The sequence below is a fragment of the Leuciscus leuciscus genome, assembly GCF_965113295.1.
Source record: "Leuciscus leuciscus genome assembly, chromosome: 15".
Classification (NCBI taxonomy): Eukaryota; Metazoa; Chordata; class Actinopteri; order Cypriniformes; family Leuciscidae; genus Leuciscus; species Leuciscus leuciscus.
In genome coordinates this window covers 24,552,785-24,568,046 of record NC_138739.1, presented here as the reverse complement: position 1 = coordinate 24,568,046, position 15,262 = coordinate 24,552,785, and the positions used below count along the sequence as shown (strand labels likewise).

Here is a 15,262-nt window from a genome sequence, read left to right as displayed (position 1 = left end):
ATACCACCTGACTGCTGCAGATTCATTTCGGCGTTGATAGTGTTGTCATTGAAATGCATAAATTCAATTCATGAACCGCTTCAAGTATAACGTCACGGGTTTCCATCTCTTCCAAATTACAGTAGTTAAGGTGTGAACGCAGCATAAGCTGGTTGTTTTGGTTCAGGAGAAACTGTAAAAGGTGGCTGCTGTTTCGTTTGCGGTGCTCGGTCACTGTCGTCTGTCTAATTGTGCATAGCATGAAATGTTGTGATGACGAAGTGTGATGTTTGCGTGAGCAGGTGCGTGGAGGTATGGAAATACGGCAAGGTAGAACATCGTATGATTCGCCGTACATTTTATGGACCTAAGCCTTCCACAGACGATATATATATACATATAAATAAATTTAGATACACAAGTGATTGCTATCAGGATGTGAAGAGAAGCAGCATAACAACTTCTGGAACAAATTACCTATTCTGCCTTTAATGTCAAGCAGTCACTCATCAGTGTTCACTATCCAATCAGTTCATCTTTTCCAAATCCTTTTTTCTTTGATTAAACGTCTCAGCTCATTGGATGATTTACCCGAAGTGGAGTTTGTTCAGATCTATAATCTGACTTGACCCCAATCTAATTTTCAATATTAATTGATGGGAAATGGCGACATTTATAAACTAGCCGGTCCTTGAAATTGTTCATCAGTTTTTGCCGGGCACAGTGATATTTGCATAATGAGATCTGAAGTTGGGTCCCCGTTCTTGTGCTCTGGTGGCTGTAGAGCAAAGTCACAAGGATTGGCCTGATTTTCCCTGGGGGATATTGGGTATAAAGACTAAATGTGTGGAATAATTGTCGCTGAATCTGGTGGGAATATCTCCATTGACTAGTCTTTTTTCAGATCTGTTAACTTCAGAGGAACACTGTCAATTCTGCCCACAGTTTTACTGTGGTAGAACGAAAACCTCTAGCTCTTACCTGCGTGTAATTGTCAGATAAAGTTTTTTGATTATTATTGTCATTTTTGACATTATTTTGTCGAATTAGTGTGTAAACCCCTTTTTCAATTAAAATGTTTGTTTGTTTAGTAAGTTATTTATTAGGTAACACTTTACAATAAGGTTCAATTACAGTTAACATTAGTTAATAGATTAACTAACATTAACGAGCAATGAGCAATACATTTATTACAAAATGTATTAATATCTGTTAACCGCTCATTGTTAGTTCATGTTAGCTGAGGTTCATTAACTAACGAAACCTTATTGTAAAGTTAACATTTCTTTTTAAAATGAAGCATAAAACTTATATATGGATTATTATTATAATTATTATTGCCATTTGTCAAATTAATGTATGAACCCTTTTTTTAATTAAAATATGTATTAATTTATTTATTTATTTATTTATTTATTTATTTATTTATTTATTTATTTATTTAAATTGATATAATAGCATAATCATAAACATTATATATGCAATATAATAATAATTATTATTATTATTATTATTATTGGCAAATTTTGTCAGTTTCATGTACAGTATAAACCCCTTTTTAAAATAAAATGGTTATTTTATATATTTATTATTTGATATTCTAAAGTTTTATATATATATATATATATATATATATATATATAAAATGTATGTTTAAATTTATATAATACCATAAGCATAAACATTATACAGGATATATGCCATATAATAATAATTAGTAGTAGTAGTATTATGTTTATTGGCATTTGTCAAATTCATGTATAACCTCTTTTTAAAATAAAATGGTGATTTTATATTTTTTATTTTTGAAGTGACTGTATTTGACAAATGCAAAAAAAAGAAAAAAAACAATAAAAATTTTTTGATTATTGGCTGGTTAACAGTATAATAAAACACTATTATACTGTATATACATTTGGCAGTTTAGAACGAAAAACAAAAACAATAGCAATTGTGACTATATTTGACAGATGCAACTTTGTGACTTTATATTAAAACTACTAATACTATTATATATTTATAATAGTATATACTATTATAATAGTATAAGTAGTAGTTTTAATAGAAAGTCACAATAAAGTAGCATTTGTCAAATATAGTCACAATTGTTTTTGTTTTTGTTTTTTGTTCTAATCTGCCAAATGTATATATAATAGTGTTTTATTATACTGTTTACCAGCCACAACACAAAACTACATATTGACTGCCGGTATTGAATTTCTATATTGGCACATCCCCAAGGCGTTTTTAGTTATCAAGCGGTGGTAGATGTCAGAGTGATTGTCAAAATGAAGAAATATGTTGTGTTGTTTGCTCCAGATGGGACGCCCTTGTCCTGGTGGCTGGACCGGGCGGGAGAGAGAAGGACGTACTGGGGTGGATTTCTCCCCGGGGTGCAGCAATGCGCCTGCAGCCTGGATGAGAACTGCATCGATATGAACCACTTCTGCAACTGTGATGCTGACCGCAGCTCATGGTACAAGCCTCGCGTTCAATCCGTTTGCCTACATTGTTTGTCCGTTTCTACACTAGTGGCCTTTCGTATTTGAATTCCAGTTGTTTTGTTTGTGATCTGTTGAATATTCTCACCACATGTACAATATCAATACCCGTGGATGCTGAGGGCAGCCATGTGAACACAGCTATTGTTTGCTTGTGAACAGGGAGAATGACACTGGAGTTTTGTCCTACAAAGAGCACTTACCAGTGACCGAGATTTTGGTTGGAGACACGAACAGAAGCGGGTCAGAAGCGATATACAGAGTCGGATCTCTCCACTGCTACGGGGACAGTACGTAAGGCCTTAACCATACAGCAAATATCATGTTTTATCACACTTTACACGTTTTCTTTAGCTATATATATCTGATGATGTGCATGCTATTTGATTTGAGACAAATATTATTACTCTGCCGTTCAAAAGCTTTTGATCTGTATGATTTGTAATGTTTTTAAAAGAAGTCTCTTCTGCTCACCAATGCTGCATTTATTTGATTACAAATACAAAAACCAAAAAGTAATATTGTGAGATATTATTACAATTTAAAACAGCTGTGTTCTATGTGAATATATAATAAAGTGTAATTTATTCCTGTGATCAAAGCTGAATTTTCAGCATCATTACTCCAGTCTTCAGTATCACATGATCCTTCAGAAATCATTCTAATATGATGATTTGATGATCAAGAAACATTTATGATTATTATCAGTGTTGAAAACAGTTATTTACATGTTTATTTCAGGATTCTTTGGTGAATAGAAAGTTCAAAAGAACAGCATTTATCTGAAATAGAAAGCTTTCGTAACATTAAACACTACCGTTCAAAAGTTTGGGGTCAGTAAGAATTTTTTTTTTTTTTTTTTTAGGAAAATAAGGATGGAATTGAACAAAAGTTACAGTAAAGACATTTATAATGTTACAAAAGATTCTATTTCAAATAAATGCGGTTCTCTTTAACTTTCTATTCATCAAAAAATCCTGAAATAAAAATGTCATTTCAATTTTCAACATTGATAATAATGAGAAATGTTTCTTGAGCATCAAATCATCATATTAGAATGATTTCTGAAGGATCATGTGACATTGAAGATTGGAGTAATGATGCTGAAAATTCATCTTTGATCACAAGAATAAATTACATTTTAAAATATATTAAAATAGAAAACAGTTATTTTAAATTGTAATAATATTTCACAATATTACTGGTTTTTTTATTTTTTTTATTAAATAAATGCAGCCTTGGTGAGCAGAAGAGACTTCTTTTAAAAACATTACAAATCTTACCGGTCAAAAATTTTGGAACGGCAGTGTTTATTCATAATTTCACTCCTCATCCAAAAAGAGTATTTCAATAAAAACAATATAATCGGTATCCTCTGACCTCAGGGTTTCTGTGGAACGCCGCCTCCTTCTACCAGGAGTCGTCCTACCTGCACTTCCCCACGCTTCAGGCCGAGCTCAGCGTCGACATCTCGCTCTATTTCAAAACCACGGCTCCCTCCGGAGTCTTCCTGGAAAATCTGGGCACAAAAGACTTCATTAGAGTGGAGCTCAGCGGTGAGTCCCTTTATATTGATAGCTGGAGCGATCAAATTAACTTTTCAAATAAAGATAAGAAAGATCCGAAACATGCTCAAAATATCAATATATTAAGAACATGTTAAGCAATAGGAGATGAAATATGACCTGAACATGTTCCCCTGACAGGTTTTGTGAGTTTCACCCGTCTCGCTAATGCTTTAGCAACACAAATATGGAGATAAAATGGCAAAACACGCTCATATTCATGCCATGTCATTAGTATTTGCAGCAAAGAGGAGAGGACGTAGCCGATTTCAGTGGAAATAGCAGTTTTACTGAACTGTGGCGCTGTGTTCTGCAGCCACTGAAACCGTCAGCTGTGTAATTACTGTACACAGTTCACTGAGGCTGTTCATCTTCGTCATATTGCCTGCCGCCGCCTTTTTTAGATATTTTCCCATAAGTATTAGTGCTATTTTTTTTCCCACCAAGACTTTTCAGAATACATTGCCTGCATTTAAAAGAGGTAATTACAATGATGTTAACGTGAAAATTGAAGACCACAAAAGACCACAAAACCAGTCACATGGGTATGTTCGCGATTGTGCTGCATTCACTCTCAAAAATAAATGATTTATATATTTACGGTAGGAAATTTACAAAAGATCTTCATCAGAACATGATCTTTACTTAATATCCTAATGATTTTCGCATAAAAGAAAAATCGATCATTTTGACACAAAAAATGTATTGTTGGCTATTGCCACAAATATACCCGTGCGACTTGACTTGTTTTGTGATCCAGGGTCACATATTGAATAAATATTGAATAATTTATTTTGAATTAACAAAATAATTACATGATTATATTTGTAAGTAATGTATTTAAAATATATATAAATATTTTTATATTATATGTACAGTAATATTAATCATTTCTAGTCCTTTATATATGTTTTATATTTACTTTTTTTTTTTAATCATTTAAAAATAATGACATTTTATATATATATATATATATATATATATATATATGAAGAGTTCAAATGCAAAGAATTTAAAAGTGCCATCTGAAATTTTCTTCTAGAATGATCATTTTTATCAAGATCGTATATTTAAGTTCTGTAATTTCACTTAATTGGCAATGAAAATGACCTACAGTATTAATTGTCATTTAAGTGAAATTACTAAACTTAAATATACGAGCTTGATAAAAATGATCATTCTAGAAGAAAATTTCAGATGGCACTTAGAGGCTTTTACATCTGAACTCTTCATATACATATATATAATAACATAATAACATATAACATTTTAATATAATTTAGGTCATATTTGATGCCACACTGCCATTTGAGCATTTTGTGCAGAATACGGTTAAGACATCCTTTTATCACCTCAGAAATATAGCATGTCTTCTAGCTGGGGTCTCTAAATCCTCAATTGACAAACTTCAAGATCTACAAAATTCGGCTGCTAGAGTTTTGTCTGGGGTCAGGGCTGGGGATCATATCACCCCTGTCTTGGAGTCTTTGCACTGGCTACCTGTCAGGTACCGTATTGATTTTAAAATCCTTATGTTGGCATATAAGGCTTTGCATAATCTGGCTCCTCAGGACTTGACTGATCTATAAATGCCTTACACATCACGTCGTAGCCTGCGTTCCTCTCAGAGTGGTCTCTTGGTTGTTCCCAAGACACGGGTTCGTTCTAGGGGTGATAGAGCATTTTCTTCCTATGCTCCTAAGCTTTGGAATTCTCCCCCGCCCGACATCAGGGAAGCAAATACATTAGTGACTTTTAAATCTCTTCTCAAAACATTCTATTTTAGGATTGCTTTTACTTGATTATTCATTTTATTTGTTTCTTTTCGTATTTAAAGTGTGTAGTTTCTCTGTTGTTATGTTTGCCTGGAAAGCGCTTTGAGAAAGCAACTTTTAAAGGCGCTATTTATTATTATAATGATTTTTTTTTATTAAATTGATGATAATTGTTTCTATATTTAATAAATATTTAATCATTTAATTTAAATTAACCAAATAATTAAATAATTATATTTTTAAGTAATGTATTTAAAAATGTACATAAATCTTTTTAATATTATTATGTAAGTTTTTAGTCCTTTATATTTATTATATTTTATCATTTAAATAAAATATTTACTTATATTTGTAAATAATTTAAAATAAATTGACATTGTTGTTGTTGTTATTATGATCTATTATGTGTTTATATTATAATAAAATATAAATTATATATAAATATATATTTTGTGTGTGTTTACAAATCGAATGCAACTCAAATAAATTTGTATTACTTAAGTAAAATCATCAATATTTACCTACATATATGAATAAAGCATCTTAATATTTGAATTGAGTCATTAAATTTGAGTTGTACACAAAATAAATCATCTCCACATCATTTTTTGCTACTTAAGATTAAACATAAAATATAAATATGACTATATCAAATTACCTACAATCAGTAGCTAATAAATAATTTCCACAAATTCCTGTCAGCATTATGAAGTGATTTGTGTCTTTTATGTCCTGCAGCCCCTTCAGTCGTGACCTTCACGTTTGATGTGGGCAACGGCCCGGTGGTTCTGACGGTGAAGTCTCACGTCCCGCTAAATGACAAGCAGTGGCATTACGTCCGAGCGGAGAGGAACGTGAAGGAGGCGTCGCTGCAGGTGGACCAGCTGCCCTTGCGCATCCTGGACGCCCCATCCGAAGGCCACACACACCTTCAGCTCAACAGCCAGCTGTTTATTGGTAGGCACAGCCATGAGTGACAGCAAGAGAATAATATCCCTGTACCTCAACACAGATGTTGTTAATAGTGTTTAAATGCAAATCATCTGATATCTCATTTTAAATGTATTTTTTGGATGTGCATTGCATGACTTAAAACGACAAAATGTTTGTCTGCATTCCACAGGAGGCACGGCATCGAGGCAGAGAGGATTTCTAGGGTGCATCAGGTCATTAAATATTAACGGCATGACGCTCGACCTTGAAGAACGGGCTAAAATGACCCCTGGGGTCACTTCGGGCTGCCCGGGTCACTGCAGCAGCCAAAACAGCTTGTGTCACAACAGGGGGAAGTGTATCGAGAAAAGCAGCGGCTATGTTTGTGACTGCACACACTCTGCCTACGGAGGACCCAGCTGCAAGAAAGGTCTGTTCTTTTTTTGTCTAAAAGTATTTTGTGCTAATATGACTTTGTTTGTGTCGGTCACTTGGTTTCTGAAAAAAAAACGTTTGCCCAAAATCACGCACATGACCACCACCGCAATGTCGTAAAATACCAGTGGGAAGGATTTTCTTTAAAGGAACACGCCAACTTTTTGGGGACTTTAACTTATTCACCGTATCCCCCAGAGTTAGATAAGTCCATACATACCCTTTTAATCTCCGTGCGTGCCGTAACTCTGTCTGACGCACCCACCGCTAGCCTAGCTTAGCACAAAGACAGGAGGTAAATGGCTCCAGCTAGCCTACTGTTCCCAATAAGTGACAAAATAAAGCCAGCATTTTCCTATTTACATGTTGTGATTTATATAGTCACAGCGTGTACAAATAACAAGGTCACATGAGACACAGCCATCTTATAACCGTATACATACTGGGAACTATATTCTCAGAAGGCGAAGCACTGCTACTTCTGCGGAGTGATTTACTCCAACTCTGAGGGAACTCTCTGTTCCTCACCATGTTGACTGTACAGTTAAGATTGTATATTCTGAATAATACTAAAGTTTATGAGGCCACAGGCTTGTTTAGCAAAACTACCCTCCCAAAAATATTTCCCTTACAGTCTTTTTTTTGTGTGTGCTTAATTTTGTTGTACTAACGATAATGATGCGCATATTTTTTTGTTTTAGCGCCTACAGAGCTACAGTAGCATTACTAGCATTGGCAATGCTTCCTGTTTTTGTGCTTAATTTTGTTGTATTAGCACTAACAATGCTTCTTGTCTTTTTCGTGCTTGATTTTGTTGTTCTAGTGCTAACAGAGTTTTGTTTTTGTTTTTTTTGTTTGATTTTGTTGTACTAGCGTTAACAATGCTTCCTGTGGTTTTTTGCACTTAATTTTGTTGCACTAACACTAGCAAAGCTGAAAGCTTCCTGTCTTGTTTGGGGGTCTCTATGGGGAAGTGAAAAATAATAAAAGAAATGGGTAATTTTGTTAATTTTATACCACCTGAAATCACAAACAGCGAAATTAATTACTTATTCCAAACATAATGATTGACAAAATTTTCTGTGATTTATGACTCAACGATTCCCCGCCATTGACGGAATTAACGGGTTATTTTTCACACACAATCTCGATAGTTTTGCTGTTCATCAAAAACAGTTTGTTTTAACTTTGGCATCCTCCTCACTTCTCTTCGGCGTATCAAAGAGCGTTCCAGAAGGAGGACGTTTAAGAGCTCGGTAACCTTGATTTCTGAAGACGGCGCTGTGCCCACAGATTGCACCTGATCAAAGCTGAGCAGGATAAAACATGAGATATTCAGTGCAATTCTGCTATTCTCTGTCTGTCTCGCTGTTCCGATATGGCATGCGTCCATGACCGTGAACCGTAGTTGTTTGGATGAATTTCGCTCAAAGGGCTGCAACCTGACCAATCCCAGCGGACCCGCCCTGCCCATCACGCTCAATGCTAAACCTCTCTGCTGTCAATACAGCCTTTATCACATTTGATCCTCTGATATGTCAGACAGCCGAGCCATTCAGCTCTCTGTGAATGAGACTTTCTTGGCTTTGCATTTTCTTTATTGGACTCTAGAGGGATGGTGTTTCTATTCTGATAATATTATGAGTAAATGAACACCGTGAGATGCCCAGGGGTCGGTTGCAGTCCAAGCATAATTTTGCATTCATTTAGAGTTAAATGGTTCATTTCCTCTGTATTTCCCACTCTGTCCATTCAGCATTGTGTCCTTGGTGTTCGACAGCGCGTTAATATGCTGATAGGGAAACAAAAACAGGGCCAATCACCGTCTAGGATCTGGCCACAAGCGTTTGCGCCAACGTTTCCACGCTTTTGTGTTTTCTTTCTTTCCAGAAGTTTCCGTGTCCTTTGAAAGCGGGTCTTCGGTGACCTACACCTTCCAGGAACCGTTTTCCGTGATGCGCAACCATACCCGTCAGTCCTCGGCTATCTTCGCCCAAAGCAGCAATTCACGAGAGAGCATCGCTTTCAGTTTCCTCACGACTCAAACGCCCGCCATGCTTCTGACAGTCAACACCTATCATCAACAGTACATGGCCATTATTTTGGCTCACAATGGTACTAACATAATATTACTTTAAATATGTCTATTACTATGATATTGTCATTACTTTGATGTATTGTATAGTAAAATGTATATAGGAATTTATTTATTTTTAGGATCTTTTTGCATTCTCATTTCATTATATATGACATTTTTCTATTTTATTTTGTCCTGTTACGGCCTTGTATCAGCCAATCAAAGCTGTTTTTTGATTACCTTCAACTGTCGGTAGATGATTATTACAACGATGGTGATGATTGGAGAGGAGCATCTTTTTCTGTGTTTCTCATATTTCAAAATAGCGGTCACACTAGCAATTACCCTCATCAGTGAGTCATTCAAAGTGTGTTGTGCTGACTTGATTCTGTCTCACTTATGTCTCAAATTGCCTGCCTTTCTCACGTCTCATTGGCATCCCACAGGGAGTTTGCAGATTTGGTATCGGTTGAACAGAGAGAAAGAGCCTGACATCTTTACGCCAACGTCTTTTAATTTGGCTAACGGAGAGCTCCACAGAGTCCAGATCCATAGAGAGGGAAGGGACATGTACGTCCAGGTGGGTGATGCCTATATTTCAAGCAACAAAATAAATTTCATAAGAAATTGGCACCATAGTATATATTTTGTGGAACCTACTAACTTGTAATAATGCACATGAAAAGTGCAAAACAAAAACAAAACCAAGACATTGTAGATAAAAATGGTTTTCTGAAAAATTTTCACACAAATTCAATTGAAAAGTATGCGTCGCAGTCATGCTAAAATTTACGCAAGTATGGTTTTACCAACAAATTGCACAAATTCAATTAAAGATGCTGGTTGCCTTCATGCAACAATTTACTAAAGAGTTTTCGGAACAATTTACACAGAAATTTAATTAAAGATGTACAGTAGGTTGCAGTCATGCAACAATTTACGTACAAATAGTTTTATGAGAAATTGCACAGAAATTCAGTTAAAGATGTGAGTTGCAGTCATGCAACAATTTACGTAAGTTTTATAAAAAAATTGCACAAAGATTTAACTTAAATATGTGCGACAAATTACATATGAATGGTTTTACAAACAATTTCGTGCAATTCGTGTTTTGCAACTCTGTATAATGTATTTAGTAACATTTTGCACCAACGTCTAGGTCAAATTTATGTAAAATTGGTTTTATGAACAATTTGCAATAACTCGAATAAAGGTGTTTTGCATTGTGCAACAATTAACATGAACATGTTTTTTAGAAAATGCATATTCGATTTACGCTTGAATAGTTTTACAAAATAAATAACACAAGTTTGATTTTTCATAAGAATGATTTTACACAGTTTACAATGACATTGTGTTCCACTCGTTTTTCAAGATTGAGTACCGATATTGCTTTGGGAGAGTTGTAGTATCATTAATCGCATTCCTCTCAATTGATTTAGATCAGATTTGTTTTTAGTCTGAGTTGGCTGATGATACATTGAAGTTTTGTATCCACCCTGGTAGCACAGAATTTATGAGCAGTGCTTAAATTCAAGGGTGTTATCAGTATTCTTCACACCGTGTTGCGGATTAACACATCTTCTCTCTCACACCAATAAAATATCTAAGTATTTGTGGAATCTTATGAATGTCACGCACCATCTCTCTCTTTTTCTCTGGTTTTCTCTCTGTATCCTTCTCCTTCTTAGATTGATAAAGATACCAATCTGAAATACAGCCTGTCCACGGACAAAGAGTTGATCACGATAAGGTCTTTGACATTGGGGAAAGTCACAGGTAGGCGGCTTAATTAAACTCCAAGATTAAAGCTGTGGGTGTGGGGCTACTGCTTAACTGACTAATTCACCACACCAAGCCAACTTGAGTTAGTTTGATGGGCAAGAATCTTTCGCTTAGCACTATTTTTGCTAGTTGTTGGGACAAATATCAAAGAACCTCCTGTCCACCAATTACAGTTGAGGTACCGTCTCATTATCGTTCTCAGGTCGAGCTGGTGTGGATGAGGAGGTTCTCCAGGCAGGATCGAAAGGTTTCATTGGTTGTCTGTCTTCAGTTCAGTTCAACCATTTGGCTCCTCTCAAGGCGGCCATATTGAATCGAGCCAGCTCGTTGGTTAGCGTGCTTGGTAACCTGGTAGAGTCAAATTGCGGAGAGCTGGCGGATAAGTCTTCATCCAGATCTTTGTCAGGTTGGTAAAGCTACCATTAGTATCTTACGTTTTCAACAAATGAATGGGATCAGGGTACGGACAACAAATTATAAGAAATTAACCCTACTGTGAGGTGAAAGTCACATCTTTATTTACAATAATCGTGGTACCAGATCATATGTAAACAGTTGAATAGGACATTCCAGAATCACACACAAGTTAAGTGAAATTGAATATCAAATAAAGATCCATTGCTGTGCTCCTCATACCAGAGTCCAGTATATTTTAAGGAGATTTTATTTAATTGATGCAAAGTTATCTTATATTACTATAAAATTATATTACTCAGCAAACACTTTAGAATACATTTTTAACAGTCAACTCTAAATTAGATTTTAGAATGTTTATCCAAAGCAAACTACAAAAACCTGATTTAGGTATGGAAGCTTGTCTCCGCTACTGAATACTTTTATTTCCGAATTCTGACTTTTTTTCTCGCAATTGCGAGCTTAGATAGCATGGCGTTCAATTGCGACTTCTATCGCTTATAAAGTCGCAAGTGCAAGTTATAAAGTCAGAATTGTGAGAAATAAACTCGCAAATTGTAAGAAAATGTCAGAATTGTGAGCTGACTTTTTTGAGAAATGAAGTCAGAATTGTGGGATAAACTCACAATTGTGATAAATTAAATCAGAATTGCGGGATATGATCTCGCAATTGTTAGTTATACAGTCAGAATTGTGAGATATAAACTCGCAATTGTAAGAAAATGTCAGAACAGTTGTGAAAAAAGTCGCAATTATCTTTTTTCTTTATTCAATGGCCAAAACAAGCTTCCATATAATGGCTCTATTATTATATTTCAACTTGTTACTCGCCATGAAAATAGCCAAGGAAGCTGGCATGACGTTAAAACACCAACCAGTCAAACCAACAAACCAGCCAACATTGTCAGGTTGGAATAAAGTCAACGTTCGAATTGAAGGTACAATTTAATGTTATTTCCATATCATTTATTCATTTTATTCACAGAGCACGCAGATACAGGAAGTAGAGGGAAGAAACTTCCGAACGCTACCCAAAATGATTCTGCGGTAATTGGAGGTATGTGCTACTTTCCTGTTTAATTTTTTTTAAAGCAAATTTGCTATGAAATCAAACCTTTTACGAATATTCACCGAATTATATCATGTCAACTTTCGGTAAGGTATCTTGGAGGTGCAAAAGTTGACACAAAAGGTGTAGTCTCATTAGGAAACTTTTGCGTGTAAAAAAGGTCCATTGTCCAAAGCGCAGAACTTGAACACAGGCAAAATCACGCTAAACCCTGACTCATGCATTCCTTTTGTAATGACTGGATTTTTCCCATGGAATTTCGGACTAATGGAAAAAGTTAACTTTCTGCGATAGCATCAGCACAAGCGCCACTTACTTATTCTGTCTCTCGTAGGTTTAATAGCAGCAGTAGTGCTCATTACCCTCTGCGCCGTGGCCGTGATGACCCGTTTCCTGTACCGCCATCGACACGAACGTACCCGGCAGCTGGCCACCGTCAAGGAGAAAGATCACCAGCCCAGGCCAGAGCTCCGATACCGGGCCGAGTTGGACCTACACAGTGCCATGAGAGACAGCAGGAAAGAGTACTTCATCTGACCTGTGGCATACGAAACTCGTGACCCCCGCTGAGTCGTTGTGACCCTGTGTTGTGCGCCAACTCAGTGGACAGGGATTGGGGACAGGAAGTCAGCTGAGCCTCTTGGACACAGCCAGTGCCCTTCACCCTCCCAACCACTGTCCTTTAGCATCCAGGATTCAGGGAACAGAAAGTTCACAACACTGATATGTTGAATTATAGTGGTGCGCAAGCAGCTTGGCGGATTTTAACAGACCGGGTTCATATCGGTGGTTCTTTGCTGCAGTTTTAGACAAAATGTTCCCAAGAGTTAGAAGATCAGGTGGCTTCAAAGCTCTGAAGCCGTTCCCAAACATGGCCTTCAGCCCTTCGCAGAGAATGGAGAATCAAACGTTTGAAGCGACTCTTTTTGCTTTCAGGGCTAATTATTTAACCAGACAACAAAGAGATTACAGAATCGTTTGTGTGCGCACACATGCGAATCACTCTGGCAGAAAAACAAACACTCGACGGCCTCCACTCTGTGGACTGTGACCAATCAAACGGCTCTGGTGCTGTACTAATCCGGCACGAATGGTCTTGTTCAGCCACGGGCGAGCACAATGTAGTGATGCAAATAAAGTGGGTGATGTTACCAGTGGGGCTCTTTCACTTCCTCCTTCCTTTGCTCTGTTTCTACATTCAATCTTGTTTCCTTTCCTAAGGACTAATTGAAATGGCATTCACGATGCGTTTAACCTAACAGTCATGTGACGAATCTCAGAGTGAAAGAGCAGGAAATAATGACTTGTTTGTATCCATGCTTGTATCCTCGTGAAAAGTGGGTATTACGGGTCGTTGGAGGGGCTGGATTGCTGATGTCATCTAAAAAGGAGGCGGAGCAAGTTGTTTTTTTATTTCTTTTTTGTATTTGGAGTAATTTTAAGCAATGATTAATTCGAAATTCAAAAAGATGTGATATATCTCAGAGTGAAACTGAATATTCAGAAAGAAATCATGTAGATTGGGATGTTGTGTTTTGTTTTATTCAACAAGATTTGATTGGATTGTGAAAAATAGGCTTAAAAATTTGTCAATATTATTTTTCCTGCCCCACACGGTCTTAGTTACATCAGCAGAAAAGTAAAGTGGAATTAGTTAAAAACATTGATATTTGCACAATAAAAACCAATGACATTTGTTTAAAAAAAAAAAGAAAAGAAAAAAAGAAAGCCTACATAGTGTCAATTTCCATTTAGACTAGTCCTTAAAGACCCCATGAAATGATGTGACGCAGTTTTCTTTCCTGTACTGACTTATTTCCTGTTGAAACAGGAAATTGAGGCACGGTGTATCAAAGGGCTTGTCCTTTATGCAGTGAACTAAAAGCTTTCGGCTATTTCATGGCTAAATCATGATTTTCAACTGATTTTGCTAATCAATTGTAGTTGGAATCTGGGGGAGGGAAATTCTAGGGTCTAATGGATTTTATTGGACTCAAATCGGTGTAGTCCAAGATCAGTCTTGGTCTGTTTTGATAGTAGATGAAGATCGTAAATGCGTAGAGGTGCTAAGCATTTATTTAGTAAATTTTTAAAGGTGTGCTAGCAAATAAACAGCCTCAAAGCTAATAGACGTGATCTTACAAGCCACAGAACTCCAATTTTGATTTCATAGGGTCTTTAAGGAAAGTTATAGGGTCAATTTAGATTTTATGTTGTCTTTATAGTTTAAGACTCATTCGTACGGTGCATCTGTTTCTGGTGTTATCACTCTATCACATGCTCTTACAGATTTTCTTGTTGGAAGTGCATGTCTGATGCGCCCTATAAGGATGTTCCAGGCCCTAACACGACCCCTAAAATCTGAGGTCAGTGATTGGTTGGAAGATATGTTGTTCCAGAACCCCCAAAAAGGTTGTTGAAATTATGTTCTACTTGCATAAATCACGTTAATTGGGTCTCAGCAACATTTTTGCTTTGTAAACTCTCTGCCAAGCCTGAAGAACTTGAAATAAGGCCTCAAATGTCCCAAACAACTGAGAAGGTACATTTTCTTTCATGTTTACCTGTGTAAATTCTCATATGCTGTTAAAACGTGACCACGATGTCTTTTCTGGGAACAAAATGTTCCCTGTGAATCCACTGAAGAGAAGTTTTCGCACTGAAGTGCATCACACCAGTCCACAATAAACTCTTAGACTGGGAATATGAGAATTCATTCTGTACTGGTG

General features: G+C 36.3%; 1 protein-coding gene across 1 annotated transcript in view; it reads left to right on the top strand.

Annotated features, from left to right (window-relative positions):
- cntnap5b (contactin associated protein family member 5b) overlaps nt 1–14,228 on the top strand; it is a 66,418-nt gene extending 52,190 nt beyond the window's left edge. Inside the window, exons 14-24 of the mRNA XM_082139658.1 lie at nt 2,299–2,455; nt 2,643–2,770; nt 3,866–4,036; nt 6,559–6,777; nt 6,944–7,183; nt 9,079–9,303; nt 9,712–9,845; nt 10,957–11,044; nt 11,253–11,456; nt 12,450–12,521; nt 12,868–14,228. Of these exons, the coding sequence (XP_081995784.1) occupies nt 2,299–2,455; nt 2,643–2,770; nt 3,866–4,036; nt 6,559–6,777; nt 6,944–7,183; nt 9,079–9,303; nt 9,712–9,845; nt 10,957–11,044; nt 11,253–11,456; nt 12,450–12,521; nt 12,868–13,070 (1,841 nt within the window). The 3' untranslated portion in view covers nt 13,071–14,228. The remainder of the gene's footprint in view (nt 1–2,298; nt 2,456–2,642; nt 2,771–3,865; nt 4,037–6,558; nt 6,778–6,943; nt 7,184–9,078; nt 9,304–9,711; nt 9,846–10,956; nt 11,045–11,252; nt 11,457–12,449; nt 12,522–12,867) is intronic.
- The last annotated feature ends 1,034 nt before the right edge of the window (nt 14,229–15,262 follow it).